Source organism: Leptosomus discolor, chromosome 3 (assembly GCF_034619465.1).
Source record: "Leptosomus discolor isolate bLepDis1 chromosome 3, bLepDis1.hap2, whole genome shotgun sequence".
Taxonomy (NCBI): Eukaryota; Metazoa; Chordata; class Aves; order Leptosomiformes; family Leptosomidae; genus Leptosomus; species Leptosomus discolor.
In genome coordinates, this window is record NC_141393.1 from 79,822,284 (window position 1) to 79,841,802 (window position 19,519).

A 19,519-nucleotide genomic window follows, 5' to 3' on the forward strand; every position below is an offset into this window, starting at 1 on the left:
CGCCAATATACTTGGAAGGAATTGAGTACCTTGTTTTAAGGGAGCAAGAAATTCTGGAATTTGGAATTCAGTTTCGGAGGTATTGAAAAAGCTTGCACATTTAGATGAAATTTGATTACTATTTTCATCCAAATTGCGAACTTTTATATAGAAGAAAATCACAAAACTATTTAACTATTTATCAAATAATTAAAAAAAAACTTAATTCTTTTTGCCTCAAAGAACAATTCTATTTAGAAGATTGCCTTTCTTTAAAGAAGAGAAGGAAAGGAGGGAGAAAGAAGAAAGGAAAGAAAATGTCATGATTTTGAAAAACGTGGAGTGTGGCAATCTCATTAAAAATGGAAAAATTAATATTGAGTCGATCCCAAATAATTATTTTTTTACATGTCTTTTGGTTCCATTTCTAGAAAGAAAGTTCTCAGCTAGCAAAGTGAATGTTTGTGTGCATGTGGAGGAAGATGAGTAATTTAATAACCACTGATGATGTATGGAGAAGAGAGCTACATTCCAACCTGTTCCTATCAATGAATAATCTTAGCAGTGCCCTTTATAAACCGTGCTTGCTCTTTTGAAGAGCAAAGGGAAATTATAGCCTGTTCGTGTTTACGTTTTCTAAATGTTTTTCTAACAAGTTAAAGAAAACAGAATTGCAGCCACTCTCAGCATAATAGCTCACTAATTTAATGTCTCACTGTGCACACAGTTTAACTTTAATATTCCTGTTTGCCAGGCTGCACACATTAGCCAAATAACTAAAATAATTCTAGTTTAAATACTGATGTCACAAGCTTAATCAGTTTTTGAATCCAAATCCATGACGTGATCTCTTTAAAAATACTGATTCGGCTTCCTTTGGTTTCTCCATCACCATTCACAAAACAACAAAGCAATGTTGTTTTAAATATCTATAGAATTCCTGTTTGTGAAGCAAAAAGAGAAATTAATAAAAAGGTTATATTCTGACCTTATTCAGCGTATCACAAGTTATTTCTGCTTTCCAAATAATCCCTGTCCAACCGACAGCCAAAGTTGAATTTTGCTAGTTTCACGCTAATGTATTCGAGATGGAAATTTAGTCTAAAACTTCTAATCCAAGTAGGTCGCAAAAGTAATTTTTTTGTTAATTTGCGGGGATTCTAGTCCTCTAAGGGAAATGTGTTTATTATAATATTATTCTGATAGGTTTGTATAATTTGTCAGGAAGAAACAGTTCGCATTTGAGTCTCCAGGAAAACAACAGCATGTAAATAATTGTGAAGTATGTGTAAGCACAGACAATTCGTTTAATGAAGGCACTTTGAGGGTGCCTGTCTGGAATCAGCCAGACATCTGTAATGTATCTTCTGTGTCGTCCGTACTGCCTCTCTGTGGACAAACGTAGGAACTTCTGCAAAGTTCATTAGACTTACTTTCTGGGTCGTTACTAGGTCGTTTCAGGTTGCAAGCTTTGGCCTCTGAAATGCCCAGGAATCTTTGTAAATATGTTCTACCTTGGGATAAACTCAGCAAGTTTGAGGTCTTGCTCTTCACAGCGACCCTGTGTTTACAAAAGACTCACAAAGGTGTCATGTGGCATCATTTTCATTATAAAAAAAGACAGTAATTTTCATTCAAAGTATCCAATGCACTAGTGAAGGTGAAGCTTTCATATTAGTTTTTATTTCAACTTGCTAAATCATAGAAAACCACCTTATCTTCACTGGGACCTCAATTTATTTGAAAAACTTCCTCCTTTCACAGTGAAGATAAGCCTTGAGCAGCCCTGGCCTTTGCAAATATCTCAGGCCAAGTTTCAGAGTGAAGTGCAGCTGTCCTGTGTCAGGCATCACAAACGTCTGTGATTTCATGATTTCTTCTGAAATCTGAGGAAAGTAAGGATGTTCGGGCTAGAAAGAGAACGACCCACTCTCATTTCAGTGAGCCTATGAACGTCAGCAGTTCCTCTGAACCAAGGCTACTTTTGGTGTTTTCCTGACAAACAGTTACTTGATAGCTTGAGAGTCTGTAAAGTTTACTGTGATTGATTAGATTTTCTTTACTTTACAGAGAGTGCAGCACAGCACAGAAATTCTTCAAGATCTGACGCACAGAAATATTTCAGATTTTCTGGTGAAAACATATCCCACTTTGATAAAAGGGAGGTAGGGATGAATCTCTCTGTTTTCACATGAGGTGTTTTGTACCTGGCTATGAAATTCTTGTTTAATAGTAACATACCACCTGATTTGCCACGGTATTGGGTAGACTTGAGCATCATGTCCATATTCCTGGTGTAAGAATAGGAGATGCTCATTTTGGGGGAGCTAAATTGTTTTAATTTTACCTATTTGTATAACTGGGTACTTGTTAATAGGCAGAGCTAAGTTTCAATGTTGATGGAATGCCATGTTAATGGTAACTGTGTCGATGGTGAGAAAACTGGTGCCTCTGCACAGCACGAGCCGCCTCGCAGAGATGCTCGTTTGTGTCCCTGAAGACCTGTAGCCACACCAGCATGACCATCTGCCTGAGTTAATCATCACTTGCTTCCCAGAAGTGCTAAAGAGCCAAAGGACAATGTTTTGTAGATACATCTATCCTTCTGATAGCTCCTCGGCTTGCCTGAGTGTTGTGCGTGGCAATTAGCTATGCAGTGTCCTTGGCCTATTATTTCTGATTCACGCCTTGCTACCTATTCGATTCCCAGCAGAGTTCTTGAAATTCCCTTTGTATTAGCTATGTGCTGGCTGTCTGACTGGTTCCTCTCAATGCATGTCATACTTGCTTCTGATACATCTTCTAAAATCAGTTTCTGATGGAATTAGGATAGATCCAGTGTGTGTCACTGTAGAGATCTTGCTTATCTCTGTATGAGCTGGAGATTAACCATGTCAGGAAACAAAACAAGACAAACAAAAAAACCCACTGCAGGGAATACCAAAAGTCCTGGTGACCCCACAACTCAAAATAATTGGCAGCAGTTAAAAAAGAAAGCAAATAAAATTAAAAATAAGAAAAAAATCTGTCTAGGGGAAACTGGACATCTGCAAAGCATAGGAATTCACCTTTACTTTCCATTTAAGCCTGACAATACCATTGACTTTCGTTCAGTGCGTTAACAGACAGGATTCTCTTTGTTTCAGCTTGAAGAGCAAATACTGGGTCAATGAGCAAAGGTAAGAAGCCAATTCACAGATTATGGTGGTAAATAAAGGAACAATGAATTTCTATTTAACCAGGGAGCCTCACAATGTTTCTCTGAACAGACAAGGGGAATTGTGGCAGATAGTATAGAACAAAGAGATGGCTTCAGTGGGAAATAGATTGGGGGCCAGCAAGGGTTCTATAAAGACAAGGTGTTACATTTGTTTGGACTACCCCCACAAGGATGAAGGCCAGAGGGACACAATGGAACTATCAGTTTTATTATCTACAAGAGTCAGACTGATGGGATCTGAGTGATGGAAAGTTACGATACAATGCTGCACGACATTGCAACAGTGCTCTTTCAAAGTACAGCAGAAAAATATGAACCCTCCAAAAAACAGACTTGGGTAAGATGAAACATATACACCGGCCTGTCCAATACAGAAGTAACAACCACAACTCCTCATCTCTGTTCTGAACATGTGCAGCAGATAGAAAACAGATTCTGCTAGTGCTCCACGCTTATGTAGAGGCATCAGCTAACCCCACTGTGATGTCTACACTGCAGATACTAAACTTAGAAAAATGACTGATTAGCCTGAAGAATATACTTATTTAGTTTTTCAGCAACAGCAGGAATTCATTTCAAAGGTAGCAGCTGAATGACTGGCTTCTTTCATGGAGTATCTGCTTGTTCATGTGCAAACATGACTTTCTATGGCATTAGTCTTTGGTTCATCTCGTGCAATGGTATTTATCATTGTGGAGTGTTAGGTGGCACCAGCATTGGTGAATACCTGCTTCTCTCAGGGCAACTGAAATTTTAACTGAGGTCCATGCTGTCCTCAGTCCTCCATGCTGTCCAAACAGTTACATGCCGCTTATCTCAATTTGAAGATTTTGCACTGTAGAAATTACAGTTTTCTCCAATTTTTCTATTTAAGTAGCAATTTTCTCAGGACTCTAGCATGAACACCTCAGAACCTGATAGAACTTCTATTATTTTTAAGCCCTATAAAAACCTAATACAGCTTGTTAGAAAAAGAGTGGAGATCATTATATACGAATTATAGGATGTGTAGAAATCAAAGTTATATTAAGTGGATTTTTAGTATTTCTATCAATGTACAGAGTTTTGGGTCTGTGGTACAAGTGACTGATGATACTGTTCTCTTTGTTAGATACGGAGGAATTTCTATAGGAGGAAGGCTCCCAGTCCTTCATGTTTCTGGAGATCAAGTTGTCAGTTTTTTAAGTGATCTTGGCCGAATGATGAATGTGACAGGAGTAAGAAAGATTTTTTTTATTTGACCCCTAACTAAAGAATTGTTAGAAAGCTGAAAACCCGCAGCACCAAATTTCACCCAGACAGCTGATCTTTAGCCTTTTGTTTTTTATTTTAGGGACAAACTTCACTGGCTGCTGCTAAAGAAATTTCTAATTTCCTTAAATACATGGAAACAGAAGATAATATTAAGGTATTTGCTAGAAGTAGTCCACTACTCACAGTCTTTCTTGACATAGACTTTGAATTGTGGGAATATTGTTAGTGGCGTTCTCAGATGCAAGAAGAGCTAAAATACTATACTCATAATAAGTAATATGGGATACAGTGGTAAAGCAAAGTTATTTCTAATATGAGATCATTTTAACCATGTTCTTAGTACTTCTTGGTGTCCTAAATACTTCCGAGTACGACACGTTCTGCTAAACTTTAAAATGTTCTTTGGCAAATCCCTTGACAGTGGTTGTCCAACCCTTTTAAAAGCATAGTATGTGAGCTCCTCCTGCTGGACTTTGCCTAGGAGCTTCGAATTCCTGGTGCTGGATTCTTCCCTGTTGACAAGCCCACCAAAGCAGATAAAAGGCAGCCAAGTTTTCTCCTGCAGCTCAGGGTTATTAGCGAAGGCTTCTTAAATGAATCCATCCTTTCTGACCCTTTTAGGTGTGGTTTAACAATAAAGGCTGGCATGCTATGGTTAGTTTCCTCAATGTAGCCAATAATGCAATCCTTAGAGCTAACCTGCGGACTGGCCAAGCCCCTGAGGAGTATGGGATCACCGCTGTAAACCATCCTCTGAACCTCACTAAGGAGCAACTCTCTGAAGTCACTGTGTAAGTCTGCCTGTGCTCTGCTGCTCGCTTTTACCCCTCCCTCTCGCAGCTTACCACCTCCAGTGTACTCACACTCTGGGGAGAAATGGTTCAATTGACAGAACATGGAGGCCTTTACAATCTGTTCTTTTCTGCCTCATTATATTCCTTATAAGAGTTCATTCCCATCCCATGTAGGAGCTATGACAGTTGGTTATACGTGATTACATGTTTCTGTTTCCCAAGCACAAAGATTCTGAAGGCTTTGTTCATGCTCCAAAGCCAATGGATCTACTTTTGAAATAACACAGAGATCATAATCAAAACAGGAATCAGAAATTGTCCTTAATTGACTACAGGTAGGCAGTAGTCGTCAACCTCCATCTTGGTGCCAAGGACAGCATACAGGTAGATTTTCAATGGTATGTAGTAGAGTTGGTGTATTCCAGAATCTAAAAGCCATAACTTCTCGAAAAGACACCTCTAAGAAGACATGACTACCCACTGATGTCTCCTATTAAATTCAGAATTCAGTGAAACTGAAAACTTCTGCCTTAGCACAAAGGCAAGATCTGTGTTTCATCTCACTGTCTGCAACTTGCCTCTCTGAGTCCCTCTTTTCCCATGTCCCAGAGCACTTCGACTCTTGTGCCTTAATGTTTAGTTTGAGACACACCTTACAGGAAAGGCTGTGAAACTGAGATATAAATATATATAAATATATATATATGTGTGTATATATATATATATATATATATATGAGTTGAACTGTTCTAGAGAATGAAAGCAAGGAAAAAATCAGGGAATGGTGCCACCATCATCCATATTTGTTACCTACAGTCCCAAACACAGCTTGGAAAAATACACTAGCACGTTTTGAAATTGGAAAAGTCTTCTAGTTACAAAATGGCCTTGCTACTTCTAGATCTTGAAATTCCCTCCAGATTCCCCAAATGCTAATATAGTGTTGTGTTGCATCTATTCCCTTGCTCACAGTCCCTTCTTGTGCTCTGTTTTAGGCTGACCACTTCTGTGGATGCTGTTGTTGCCATCTGTGTCATTTTTGCCATGTCCTTCATACCAGCTAGTTTTGTTTTATACCTGATTCAAGAACGTGTAACAAAAGCCAAGCATCTACAGTTTGTCAGCGGTGTGAGCCCTGTGATCTACTGGTTGACTAACTTCATGTGGGACATAGTGAGTAACTGTTGGTCTGATTTCATAGACCCAGATTATTCCTGGGTTTGAACAAACTGGGGACTAATCAGTGAATTGAGTGAAGGTGATTCTGAGCGTTGCAAAGCGTTCATTTCTTTAAGTGTTTCTGAGAGAGCATGCTAAGGATCTGGCCTCCTAACTAATTACAGATGTAGAAATTAAGTCAGGCGCACAACTCGTTCAAATAATGAAGCTGAAATTGTTGTAACCTTAGGGTTTCCAGTCCTTACAACCGAGCGTATAACAAGGTACAACTTACCGTAGTAGGGGAAAGCCCAGTTGCCTGATGCTGGTCACTCCTGTGTTCTAGAAGAACCATAATGTGTTTCAAGATATTCAAGAAATCTAAGTGCGGAAGATTCACAGGCTGCTGTAACAGTATCCGGAGGCCGGACAAAATACTCTAGGGTGTCTAAAATGACATAGATTTATTTGTTTAGGTCACTGAATCATGTTCATTCTGTTCCAAAAGGATTTAGACCACAGGCTGAGGCTTAGACACAGGGCTCAGCTACCCTCCCGTTACACCTCAGACCACTTTGTCACAAAGGAGCAAATTCTTTGCCTGGTTGAGGCACAGCAAGGGGCTGCTTTTCTAGCCATGCCTTCTCAACGAAGAGTGTGGCCAAGGGCTTATGCAATAAGAAAAGCATGAACATGGAATTGAAAAAATTAAAAAGAAAAAGAAGTGAAATAATTGAAAAGCCCAGAGCTCTTTGGGCTTCCGAAGGTGCTCTTTCAGGAAGAGGCAAAGCAAATCATTCATTTAGTAAATGAGGGAAAAGGAGGTCTCCACGTTCCTGTCCCCTGCTGGTCACAGCAGCCTCCCAGCAGCTTCCTTGACAGGAATTCTGCTTGGCCGTGGCCCTTGACAGCACGATGCAAAGGTATTAACTGGTGTTAGCAGTTCTGTGAAATGCCACCTTCCGCTCTGCATGGTGAGCTCTGTGCATGGCAGTAGATTAGCGCTACTAATACTGAACGGGGAAATTGAGAAGAGCAATGGCCACACATACAACGCTTTAGCCTCCTCCCAGGAACGTGGCTCAAGTAAGTAGCTTCTTCCCTCCTACACAGCCTTTGCATCACCAGAAACTGCACTTCCCTTGCATACCCACGGCCTCTTTCTGTGGGCAGCCTGCCAGCAGGACCATGAAGTAATTGGCTCCCAAACCATAATCTAAGATATGTTGCATTTTTGATGAACAGTCTGATAAAAGATGTCTCAGAAAATTGTTGAGTGCTGCCAGGGACCAAAAGCTTGAGCGTGACTAGTCTAGCTCATAAATTCCAGTGTTCCTCAATACAAAAGACTTTTGGAATAATGTGTAGGATCTGGATATGTTTGCAGACCTCCTCAGGTCTTACACACTGATCTTCACCCTGTGATGTGGCAGGTGAATTATGCACTGAGTGCTGGAATGGTTGTGGTTATATTCATTGGATTCAACAAGAAAGCATACACTTCTCCGACTAATCTCCCCGTGCTTGTTGCCTTGCTGCTTCTGTATGGGTGAGTGTTCAACGTTATTCCTGCATGTGGGGTCCTGTACTTCACATGGGAATGATTTCATGTTATTGCCCTGAGTACTTAGTAAAATCCAGCTTTAAAGAAGAAAACTGAGTGGGTACAACTCAGCTTAGAACTGGATTCTGTCCTTGCTCCAAGATATTTACACCCACTGTCTGGTCACATGCTGTAAAGGAGATTTTTTTTTTTTGTCACTGCAATCCTTACAGGCAACTATATTTGTTTGGTTTGCTGCTTTCCGATATGTACATTGTGTAGGAATTTGCCTCATTTGCCAATACTAAAATATCTTTCAGCATTTAACCCAAGGGCAGAGAATACTGAGCCTTCAACACTTTTTTTTTAACTTCAGATGAGCATTTGTGTTGGCAAAATAGCATTTTTATAAGGCTGACTGAAATTCACTTTCTCTCATTCAATTAGTGATCATATATTTTAATCTATAAAATCGTCTTCCTGATAGCCCTGCAGCTGATGTAGTCTAGGCAAAATGATGGACCAGATCTGTTTCTAAAGTTAAAGAGATAAATGAAGCTTTTCACATCTTCCTATGTGTATCACAAAGTAAGCCTAAGAGGGAACAGTTCTTTACTCAGCAGACTACCTTTAATTTTCTGAAGTTTTTGTGTTCTGTGAAAGAAAACCCTGAGCAAATGCAAACAACTGTTATAATTTAATCTCTGTAAAATACCCAGTGTTAAAAGTTGCTGTCAGAATGTTCATTTGTTTTAATTTTTCATTATAACTTTTTAAAGTGCCATAGTAGTATCTTTAGTAAGTTGGCTGTGGCTCCGTATATTTTTTTAAAATACAGTAATTCATGGCTGTGTGGATGGACAGTTGAAATTATTTTGCATGTTTTAAAGCAGCTACCAAGATGAAATTTCCAGAAAAAAATACAATCATATGGCAGTCACTTCAGTAAGAATTTCATAATTTGCTACTCAATATAAAAAACAGAAAGGAAGGTAAATTCATGGAATCATATATTAGCCCACGGGCAGTCACAATGGGAAACTTAGGATGATCCTTTCTGACCATGTGTGTATTGTCCTGTTAAGCAATTCAGATGGCTGTTACTGAATTCTTCCTAGTTGGGCTGATCATTGTTAAGCACTGTAAATTTATTCCAGAGGAATACTCCTCTTGTGCTGCTGAATGTGTGTTTGCTACGTCCCAGAAATCATGGCACAGGAAGCTCCAAATCAGGAGTAAAAAAAAACAATGGTAGAGGAGTTAGAAAAAAGTATCAAAATTTACAGACTTTCTGATTTCTTTGGACAGTTCCAAAGGCTGAGTAAAGTCCCAAAGGCTTTGCTGTACCTGGCAAAGCAGTACGTCGTATTTGCTTTATCTAACATTTCTGTGTTTCTCCCTCCTGGTGTCCAGTGAGATGTGCAACGATACCTGGGGTGATAATAACCTTGCTAGCACCAAGTTTTGTCAGTTTTAGCAGTTTCTATTGCCCTGGACAGCAAAAAAAAAAGACTAAACAGAAAAAGCTTTTTATCTAATAACCAAGGAAAGAACGCTGCAGTGGTATCTCTGTTGGTTACACGATTTCGTTACGCATGGGATGAGAACAAAGTTCAACTTTGTGTTTTCATTAAGTCAACTGACCTGAGAATACTGAGAAGCTGTTGTCATAGGTTTTTTTATCTTTTGCATGCAGATGGGCAGTAATTCCCATGATGTACCCTGCTGCTTCTTTCTTCAGTGTCCCTAGCACTGCTTACGTTGCATTGTCTTGTATTAATCTCTTTGTGGGGATCAACAGCAGTGCCATTACATTCATCCTGGAGTTATTTGAAAATAACCCGGTAAGTAACGTTTTTGTTGACACCTGGTTTCGAAGAGCTGTGCAAAGGGTGTCCAAGCATAACCATCTCTAACAGCAACTGCCTTTCTCTACCTTGCCATTTTTTTCTGGCAGTAAGTGGGTGGGGAACTGGCTGAGTAACGGCGGGTATGGGTGAGCAGAATAACCCAGAGAAGCGACTCAGGGCGATTGATATCTTGGGCTACACACACAAGGAATGACACTGAGTGGTTTTTGGAGCAAACCCCTGTACACTTCCATGGTTGGGGAGGAGGGGAACGGCACTTTGTGCTTGCTTCTGCAGCCTGGGTTGTACAGGAAGATGTAGATGGTACAAAATCACAGAGTCACCACTAACTAAGGAGAGACACTTACTCCTGCTAGTTACTGTGTTAGAGGAGCTGTTCTGCTTATAGTAGCATTTTGAGATTTGCCCAAAAATGGTTTAACACCACCAGGAAGGTGACAGAAAGTACAAGAAAAGACAGAATACAGCGAGTGCCAATCCTAGTTCTCAGAAAGGCTGAGAGATCAGTTTATAAAACACTGTTGGCTGTGTGCACTACTGCTGCCACCTCTGCAGTTGCTGATGCTCTGGCCACTGAGACTGACACCCTTTCTACATCTGACAGCAATGCACTGAGCATCATTACTGGTAGTGCATTTCCAAACACCATGTGCTGATCAAGCATTGCCGTTTGCCGGGAAGGAGAAACAGATCTTTGTTAAATTCATGGTTTCAAGAGCCAACTTTATGCTGTTCCTGCATTCTCAGCCATGCTTCTTCATAGCGCAGCGTTCCATCTAGTGCCATTCCGTCTGTGGGACAGCAGGCCGCTCTTGTTACCTTTGAGAATATGTCTCCGTTGTAGACACTGTGTCTTCAACAGAGGGAAAATTGTACTTCTCTGGATGCAGCGTTGGTGCAGCTAGGTTGTTACTGCCACTTACGCTGTTCTGGGTATCTCCACGTTGCACCAAAGTCTACTGTGTTGTTCGGCAGAGACATTGGTACTTTTCAGTATTGTGGCAGTCCTGATTATGGAAATGTTCCAGCTATAAATAGAGACGTTACGACAGAGAAATACCACTCCTTTGTTGCTCACAGTTGCTGTTTATAATAGCTGACACCAGGATTACATGTTACCTCTGCTACATAAAGATTTCATTACAAAGATTAATTTCTCTCCCCATCAACAGTTTTTCACAAGCACCTTGTCTGGTGCAATGTATGCCAGTATTCTGCTGTGCTGCGTTCTAGGTTGCAGATGCTCTGGTGTAACTAATAAATACCCTGTTTTCTGTGTTGCAAGAACATCCAATTTCTCTGAGATGACAAAGAACTTCTCACTCATGTTGCTGTGTTTTCTTAAACAAGTCTGATTCCAACTGTTTATTATGTTGTTTCTGTTACTTATAGTCTTTGCTGAAGTTTAATAAAACATTGAAAAATGTGCTGATTGTCTTCCCACATTTTTGCCTGGGGCGCGGACTCATTGACTTGGCCATGAACCAAGCTGTGACTGAAGTATATGCCAGATTTGGTAAGTAAAGCCAATGAGCAACAAGTTCTATCAGTGTCACATGTCCTGACCTTGGATGAAATGGTTGGAAGTGTTATCTTGGAAAATTAGTGGCAGTTTCTGAAATTCTCCCCTTTCACATCATCATGTGGATGAGGAACATGAAAGTTCAACTTCTCTGAAGGAGTCACAGCTTCTGATACAGCTGCCAGAACTCTATGGCCCAACCAGTAGTCAGTATTGGAAATGAACCCATTTGCTCAGTGCCAGGCTCTGGTGTCCTTTTATCATTTGTTCTGAAGCCCTTAGATCATTATAGGAGGGTATATTATTTAATTTCATTTGCATAATTTGACAGCCCTCACGTTAATGTTGAAAGTGGCTACTGTTCTTCAAATACATCCTCTTGGGACATGGCTGTCTTTGATTTCAGACAACTTTTTATTAAAAGAATAATCATATAGCAGAACTCATGTTTTTATTCAGAAAATGTATGTCTTTTCAATAATCCATGCAAATTTCATGTTATTCCAAGAGCTTTTATTAATTTTTACTCCCATGCAGCAGCTGAGCTTGGAGTGTGTTTTCTTAAGAATCTTTATGGAAAATGAAGACATTGTGTGATCACAATCAAATAAAGTGCAGATTTTCATCCTAAACCATTATCACTGTGCCTTTTGTCCTGAGGAACAGTGTTTTTTTCCAGCAGTATTTCACCTTGCTTTCTGGCGCTCTTTCTCCAAAGGTGAGGAGCATGTTTCCAATCCTTTTCAGTGGGACTTTGTTGGAAAGAACCTGGTTGCCATGGCTGTTCAAGGGGTTGTATTCTTCATTCTGAATCTCCTTATGCAGCACCGTTTGTTCTCCACAAGATGGTATGTCTGAAAGCTTGTATTAATGTTCCTTTATTAAAAGGGTGAATGTCCTTGTTATTCTCTATGTCCCTCTTTTTTCTTTTTTTCTTTCTTTTTCTCTGAATTTGCCAGCTTTTTTCTTCTGTTTACTTACCTGATTTCATCTTAATTTGTTGATATCCTGGTTCAAGAGAGCATTTACAAATTAATGGGATTCAACAATATATTATTAAAGAAATCAGTTTTCTTGAATTGACTTTAATATAATTTGTTTTAGATTAAGTAAATTTCACTGTAATAGTGAGATTATAAAATTACTTGGAAAGTTTGTAGTGTCCTAAGTACTGGCATGAGGTACTAACCTGACATCCCAAGACAGAAATTCTAGTCCATGGCACAGGACAGTTGCAGCCTGGGCGGGTAACAGAGCACTGGAACAGGCTGCCCAGGGAGGCTGTGGAGTCTCCTTCCCTGGAGACATTCAAAACCCACCTGGACGCAGTCCTGTGTGACCTGCTCTGGGTGAACCTGCTTTAGCAGGGGGGTTGGACTGGATGATCTTTCAGGGTCCCTTCCAACCCCTCACATTCCGTGATTCTGTGTGATTCCCCTCTCTGCTCTACACCTGTGCCTCTCCCTCAATGAAAGCAACTACATTCTGGGTGTGAACGGGTCATTCGCTCCTGTTCAAGATTGCCAACAAGAGAACTAATCGGTACAATTATAAAAATATTGTCTTACAGGGAGGTCTGCTCAAAAGATCTGTAGAAGGACTATCACTACCTACTGAAGAGCAGCCAAATAGACTGTGGCTGAGGGGCAGGTTATGTCATATCAGTGCCTACAAGGCATGCTCTTTTGAGCCAGCCATTTCCTCCCTTTTTAAGTATTTAGAGATTAACTTTCAAAGGTCAAGGATTCTCCCAACAGCAGGAATGCACCAGCCAGTGGCACATTATGAAGTCAATCCCGCTGCTTCCACCAGTCACGTTTTTGGCAATTGATTAGCCGTTGTTTCAGGCTGTTATTCTAACTGCAACTCGTTGTTTCTGCAGTCATGCCCTTGGGTTTTTCCAGGTTTGCTGAGACTGCCACGTCACCCATTATTGATGAAGATGAGGATGTTGCAGAAGAAAGAAAAAGAATTATGAATGGAGGGAATAAAACAGATATCTTAGAATTACAAGAACTGACCAAGGTAATGTTTTGAGAAGAATGAAACAGATGAGTCTAGTGTAAATTTAGCCTTTCAGAACGTATTTCAGCTGTGGGCTCAGATGGTACTGTTTTCAAATCAACCTTGAGCTTTAGAAAATAACAACCATTTTAGAAGTCAAGGCTATTTCCTTTGATTAGAAATCAAACCACAGGGAGGTCCAGCAAGGACAGTGCATCCCTGCTTAAGGATTTTTTTTTTTACCTTGCATGCCTGACGTGACTGTTATCTGTTGGGTGTCCGTTTCTACTACTGGTCTTTTCTTCTGCAATGCTCTTTTCTCCATAGGTGAGTTTCAGTCTCAAGTTGTTTGATTGCTTTCACATTGAGGGCTGTAGTTATTGCTAATTTATCTTCTTTCCAGAAGGCATCTGAGTTACGCTATCAGAATGCACACAAGCTTGAGCTACAGAAATACAAAGATTACACACATTGCTGGGATTTCATGAATAGAGAACTGGAGTATCATTCTGCAGACTATTTTGCTATATTGTTCCACTTTAGTTTGATATGTCAGAGATCCTTTGTCCCAGCAAAGCATCAGGTCTGTCTCCTAGTGCTAAAGATATGAAGTAAAAGGCTGCATGCAGACAAATTGGTATTTTTAGGGGTCATTACAAATATATTTAATGTAAAAAAATGTCTGACTTTGTAGAACGCTTACTCTTTCTTTTTAATTTTTTTATTGCCTTCTGCCTTGGTTCTAAAGTTACTTCATCCCAGTAGCATTAAACTAAACAATTCAGAAGATGTTCTTTGCTGTAGATGTCTTGAAATAGAATTTTTCTTTCTTTTTTTTTTTTTCCCCTGTCAATCTAGATTTATGCAGGTAGGCACAAGCCTGCAGTGGACAGACTCTGTGTTGGCATTCGTCCCGGAGAGGTAAGTTGTTCAATAACACTGGATTACATTCCATGGATCAGTTCAGATTTCACTCCCCTGCTGATTTGCAAGTTGGAAATACTAAAGAATGTGATAAATTTTGTAATTTAGTGCTTTGGTCTTTTGGGAGTGAATGGCGCTGGTAAAACAACAACATTCAAAATGCTGACTGGGGATACTGATGTGACATCTGGAGATGCTGTAGTGTCTGGCAATAGGTAAGTACCTTAAAATTAAAAAAAAACTAACCCTGTGACAGTCCATTTACTGTCTGGGTAGAACTGCCCAGATCATAGTCTCAATGACCCAGCAGCTCTTTTCCAGTTTTCCGGCACAGAGAGCGCACAGCTAACAAACACACGCGGGCACTTGGGCACTTTTAACACTCTGTTGTACAATCTGTGGGTTAGTTACAGCAATGCCAACAGTGGGACGAGGCAATCGGATCTAATGGCGAGAGCCCACAACAGTAAGATAACCAGTCCAGCTGGGTACATTGGTCCGAGCTTTGGGACTTGCCTCTGGCTGGTTCTAGCATCTTCATTTACACGGTGCTGGCATAATGTCAGAAGTTAAAACAGCATGATCTGATATTCACGGATGTTAGTTTAGTCCCAGGTTGTGTGTCCTGGTTTGTTCAGTGTAGTTGGGGTTTGATTCTTTGTCTGTTGATGTGACTTGAACAATAGCTGTTTCGTGGCCAGGACATGGTCCTGGGCAGCCTGCTCTACGTGACCCTGCTTGAGCAGGGTGGGTGGACAAGATGACCTCCAGAGGCCCTTTCCAACCTCAACCATTCTGTGATTCTGTACTACTTCTGCTACTACCACCAGTGTTGGCCTTGTGTCTTGCCTGCCTGTTCGCAGTGACCACACTCTCAGATGAAACTGATTTTTTTTTCTTCCAGAAATAAACACCATTTGCAAAAAATAGGATCTCAGTGGCTGTTCAAAGAACTTCTCATTACGTTAGCCTATATTAAACAGGAAAACATTTGAGGAGAAATGGGCTTACACTCTTAACCGGGACTGAGCTGACTCAGATGGGAATACATTCCTTGCAATTCTGTACAGACAGATGTTTTAGTAGGATGTTGCATCAGGAAGAATTCATTCTCCTCTTACAAGAGTTGTTGCCCCAGAACAGAAAGATTTTATTCAAACTGTCATCTCTGTCTTAAAGCTAGTATTATGGAACCAAGATTCTTTCATTTGTTTCTCCAGTATATTGACCCACATTTCTAACGTCCATCAAAACATGGGATACTGCCCTCAGTTTGATGCCATCGATGACCTGCTCACAGGACGAGAACATCTCTACTTGTATGCACGCCTGCGGGGGGTTCCAGCAGAGGAAATCAAGAGGGTAAAGCGTTCTTACTTTTAACTTACACATAGTTACAGTGAATATTTGTGATGACTAATTGGGTTCGTAACATGCCAAGGGCCAGGATTTCCAAAGTGGGCTTGCCATTCGGTGTGTTGAAGTCCTGGGAGTGGCTCCTGTCACTTGGACAGTTAAGCACAAGACTGCACTATGGGATGCAGGTCCTTAGGCATCGTGGTACTTGCAAAACTGGGACCAACTGTGGGAGGCTGAAGATGCAGTTGCAATGACTCAGGACTGCACTGGTTGCTGTTTTGTTCTTGTCTTTAAAGCTGTTTATGTATAAGAAAGGAAACATGAAGAAGATTCCAGAAGAAAAATACTTAAATTCTTGCACTGGTGGGAAGTCTATAGCCGAGGCTGGTTTATGGCTTTCCCTCAAGTAGTTAGAATTCCCCTCACCATCACAAATTTTTTGGACTCTCCAGTTCTAAAACAAATGTGCTAAAACCCAGGGGATTTCCGTGGCCCTGCCGGAAGAGGGAGGTACCAGCAATCCTGCCTGTTGTGCGTTTGCTGCTGTGTGAAGAAGATGGTCTTTCTCATAGGTTGCTGAATGGGGCATCCAGAAGCTGGGACTTCCTATGTATGCAGACCACCTGGCTGGTACCTACAGCGGTGGCAACAAGCGCAAGCTCTCCACTGCCATTGCGCTGATAGGCTGCCCACCACTCGTCTTGCTAGTAAGTGTCACTGTAACAAAGCTCTGCGATAGTTCAATAGAACACGGCATAAAACTGCATGCTAAAGAGGTGCAAGGACATTTATGACAGGTCTTGCAAGCTCCTTTCTGCCCTCAACTTGCATCCACTTCAATGTAATTTTGAGTTCTTCAGTTTCAGGGGCAGACTGGGATGCATAACTATGTTTCCAGTAGACCCCAAGTGATTATGAAAGAAAGATCTTCAGCAAAGAATGGTTTGAGATAAAATCTATAATCCAGACAAATCTGAATTTGAATCCATGTTTGGTTTCAGTCTGCCTTGTCTTGCCAGATATAACCACTCATGTAAAAGATGATTTTATGACGTAGACCTTGCTGCTTTATCCGGCAGAACAGAGGAAGATGCCTCCTCTTTTGCAGCCTTGAATATCTTTGCAATAAATTATACAAATTTAGACTAAACTATACAAATGCTGAAATGTAGTTCTCATCAAATAACAGAAGTTATCAGATAATTCCGTATCTCAAGGGAAATTCTAAATGCAGTTACTACAAGAATTCTTTATTTAGATTATACTGTACCACTTTCATTCGTAGGTTAAAGGGAAACATTTTAATAACATTTTAGTAGCGTGGTTCCTTGTGCTGCTTAGTACGCCTTTACGTGTATTCTGCCTGTACGCAGTAGAGAGACATAAAGGGTTTTCTCATCATTTCTTAAGACAAAACGTGGAATGAAAATTTTTTTTCTCCAAGATTTTAATATTTTTTTCTGTTACTAACTGGGTTAACTGATGTATGCAGGACCAGACCCTTACCTGGTGTAAATCAGGGTGATTTCACTAGCTTTGTCATTGAGAAATGTGTCCTGTATGTTTATGTAAGTAAGAAGGTTACCTGGGGAGAACTCACTCTCCTATTGTGTGAGTTGCTGCCCCAGAAAGGGAAGATTTTATCTGAAGTGTCCATCTCTGTCTTAAAGCTGGTATTGTAGATATACGATCCTTTTGTTTCTCCAGTACATTGACCTACATCTCTAATGTCCATCAAAACATGGGAGCTAAACTTGACACAATTTGATGTAACTGCTGCTCCACGAGCCTCTTTCCATTTATTTCTACTTTGGGTCCTAGATGTTTTAATAATGGGGTATCACAAATACCCCTTTTTTGATGTGTAAGGCCCTAGACTGGGGACTGACAAAGGCTGCTGCATTCCCTTCCCTGTAGCTGTGCCCTACACAGGCACCATTATATTCCTATGCAGTTTCTTGTATTTGCTGCTTTGTGCCAAGAAGTCCGTTAGTACCTGTTCACACGTATGCTCCTCGAGGTGCCTGTGCTTTCTCAAGGCCCTGATTTCAGTAGGGAAGCAGCTCTGTGCTAAGGCCCATGCACACAGTTACCTGATTCAAAATAGATTTCCTTTTTCTTATCTGCTTCTCCGACTCTGATTGTCCTAACGTTTCCCTTACAGGATGAACCGACTACTGGGATGGACCCTCAGTCCCGACGCCTCCTGTGGGACTCCATTGTCAGCGTGCTCAGAGACGGGCGAGCTGTGGTTCTAACCTCACACAGGTAAAAAGGGTTGGAGTTCAGAAGCCCAGAGTAGCTGAAGTTCATCTGCCGGCTTTTATCTCAAATATCTGTTCTCTGTCTTGAAAGTATGGAAGAATGTGAAGCCCTCTGTACTCGTTTAGCCATCATGGTAAAAGGCACCTTCAAATGCCTGGGCACAATTCAGCAGCTGAAATACAAGTGAGTAGAATATTTTTGTGGTGTTTTTTTAATGGGAAAACTTAGTGTATGTGACACGTACCATTCTTCGCACAGCAATCTAATCTGAAGAGCTGTTGTTTAAACAGACTCATTTCTGGGTGCAACTCCATGGTATCCTAGACAATTTGAGCAGATCTCATTTCAACTCTGTTATGCTACACACCACTTCTGCCGGGCAAATACAGGGCTTCCTACAAAGCTAGATCTTATGCATCATCTTTCAGATACTGCTAGTGTTTTCATAGCTGCAGAAAATTAAGTTCCTTCCTGAACAATGAACTCATCTCTTCATCCAATTCCCAAATCCACATGTGCTTCCCAGGTTTGGAGATGGCTACATTGTCACCCTGAAAATCAAACCTCCAAAGGCTGGGCTGCCTCCAGATCCTACTCCTGCTGAGCAATTCATACGCATGAACTTCCCAGGGAGTTTACAGAGAGAGAAACACTACAACATGCTGCAGTATCAGATTTGCTCCTCCTCTCTGGCTAAGATTTTTCGGTTAATAATCTCCAATAAGGAAAACTTGCATATTGAAGAATATTCTGTGTCTCAAACAACTTTAGATCAGGTGAGTAAAAAATAAAGCATCCATGAGAATGCCTAATTCTTGCCAGACAGGCTATGTGGTAGGGATGTGTCCAAACAACTGAAGGACCAGACTGTTCAGAGCAAAGAATTATCTTGCACGTCTTTCTCAGGCAGAATTCCCAGACCCCTCATCAAGGAGGGCAGATCCGATATGAAATCTGTAACCTGTTCCCTGTGTAAATAGGTGCCATTTGAAAGCATTTCCCAGATGACAGAATTCACACAACCCATTCCTTCGGGAGCAGCAGTCTGAGCAAGGTCAGGTGTTCAGAATGAGGCCTGCTGAGCTGGGAATAATGTTTTAGTTTAAACAAGAGATTTGGGCTGTGCTGTGTCGGAGATACTGGTTAAATGTCTGTATGTCTGTCTCGTACTTTCACACAGGAGCAATTAGACTCACAAAACCTGGAAAGTCCCCTGGGACTGTTGGCAGCACTCACTTGCTAGAGGGTATTAGCCCCACCTGCCTCCTTTCCTAAGTAGCTGAGGGTCCACATATGCAGAACTGTCTTTGATGGGAACGCTAGACAGACATTCCTGGCTGCCTTACGGCTTCCTCTAAGATATTCTGTCTCCTCTCTCCCATCACAACCAAACTCACTTCCACTGTGCAAGCCATGCAAACCTTGCTGGACCCATCGCCTGCGTCAAAAAAAAAAAAAAAGGATTTTAGTTGCAACTAAGTGCATCCAAAGGAAGGAAGTTGCAAGGAAGTTTATCAAAATAAAGAAGGAATTAATAATCCCCGCTGATGTGCAGTGTCTCAGTTCAGTTCGCGTCTAGGGGTTCCCCTTTCTGTCTCTTCCCCGCAGAGAGGCCAACAGGATGCA

The 19,519-nt window shown here is 40.9% G+C and overlaps 1 protein-coding gene across 1 annotated transcript in view; it reads left to right on the forward strand.

The window, feature by feature from the left end:
• Window positions 1-19,519, forward strand: part of ABCA4 (ATP binding cassette subfamily A member 4) — a 75,655-nt gene that overhangs the window by 55,942 nt on the left and 194 nt on the right. The window contains exons 31-48 of the mRNA XM_086462731.1: window positions 2,050-2,144; window positions 3,126-3,158; window positions 4,311-4,416; window positions 4,533-4,607; window positions 5,075-5,244; window positions 6,243-6,420; window positions 7,839-7,954; window positions 9,645-9,792; window positions 11,212-11,335; window positions 12,060-12,189; window positions 13,246-13,366; window positions 14,204-14,266; window positions 14,378-14,484; window positions 15,490-15,631; window positions 16,201-16,335; window positions 17,793-17,896; window positions 17,984-18,076; window positions 18,420-18,669. Coding sequence (XP_086318857.1) covers window positions 2,050-2,144; window positions 3,126-3,158; window positions 4,311-4,416; window positions 4,533-4,607; window positions 5,075-5,244; window positions 6,243-6,420; window positions 7,839-7,954; window positions 9,645-9,792; window positions 11,212-11,335; window positions 12,060-12,189; window positions 13,246-13,366; window positions 14,204-14,266; window positions 14,378-14,484; window positions 15,490-15,631; window positions 16,201-16,335; window positions 17,793-17,896; window positions 17,984-18,076; window positions 18,420-18,669 — 2,190 coding nt within the window. The remainder of the gene's footprint in view (window positions 1-2,049; window positions 2,145-3,125; window positions 3,159-4,310; window positions 4,417-4,532; window positions 4,608-5,074; window positions 5,245-6,242; window positions 6,421-7,838; window positions 7,955-9,644; window positions 9,793-11,211; window positions 11,336-12,059; window positions 12,190-13,245; window positions 13,367-14,203; window positions 14,267-14,377; window positions 14,485-15,489; window positions 15,632-16,200; window positions 16,336-17,792; window positions 17,897-17,983; window positions 18,077-18,419; window positions 18,670-19,519) is intronic.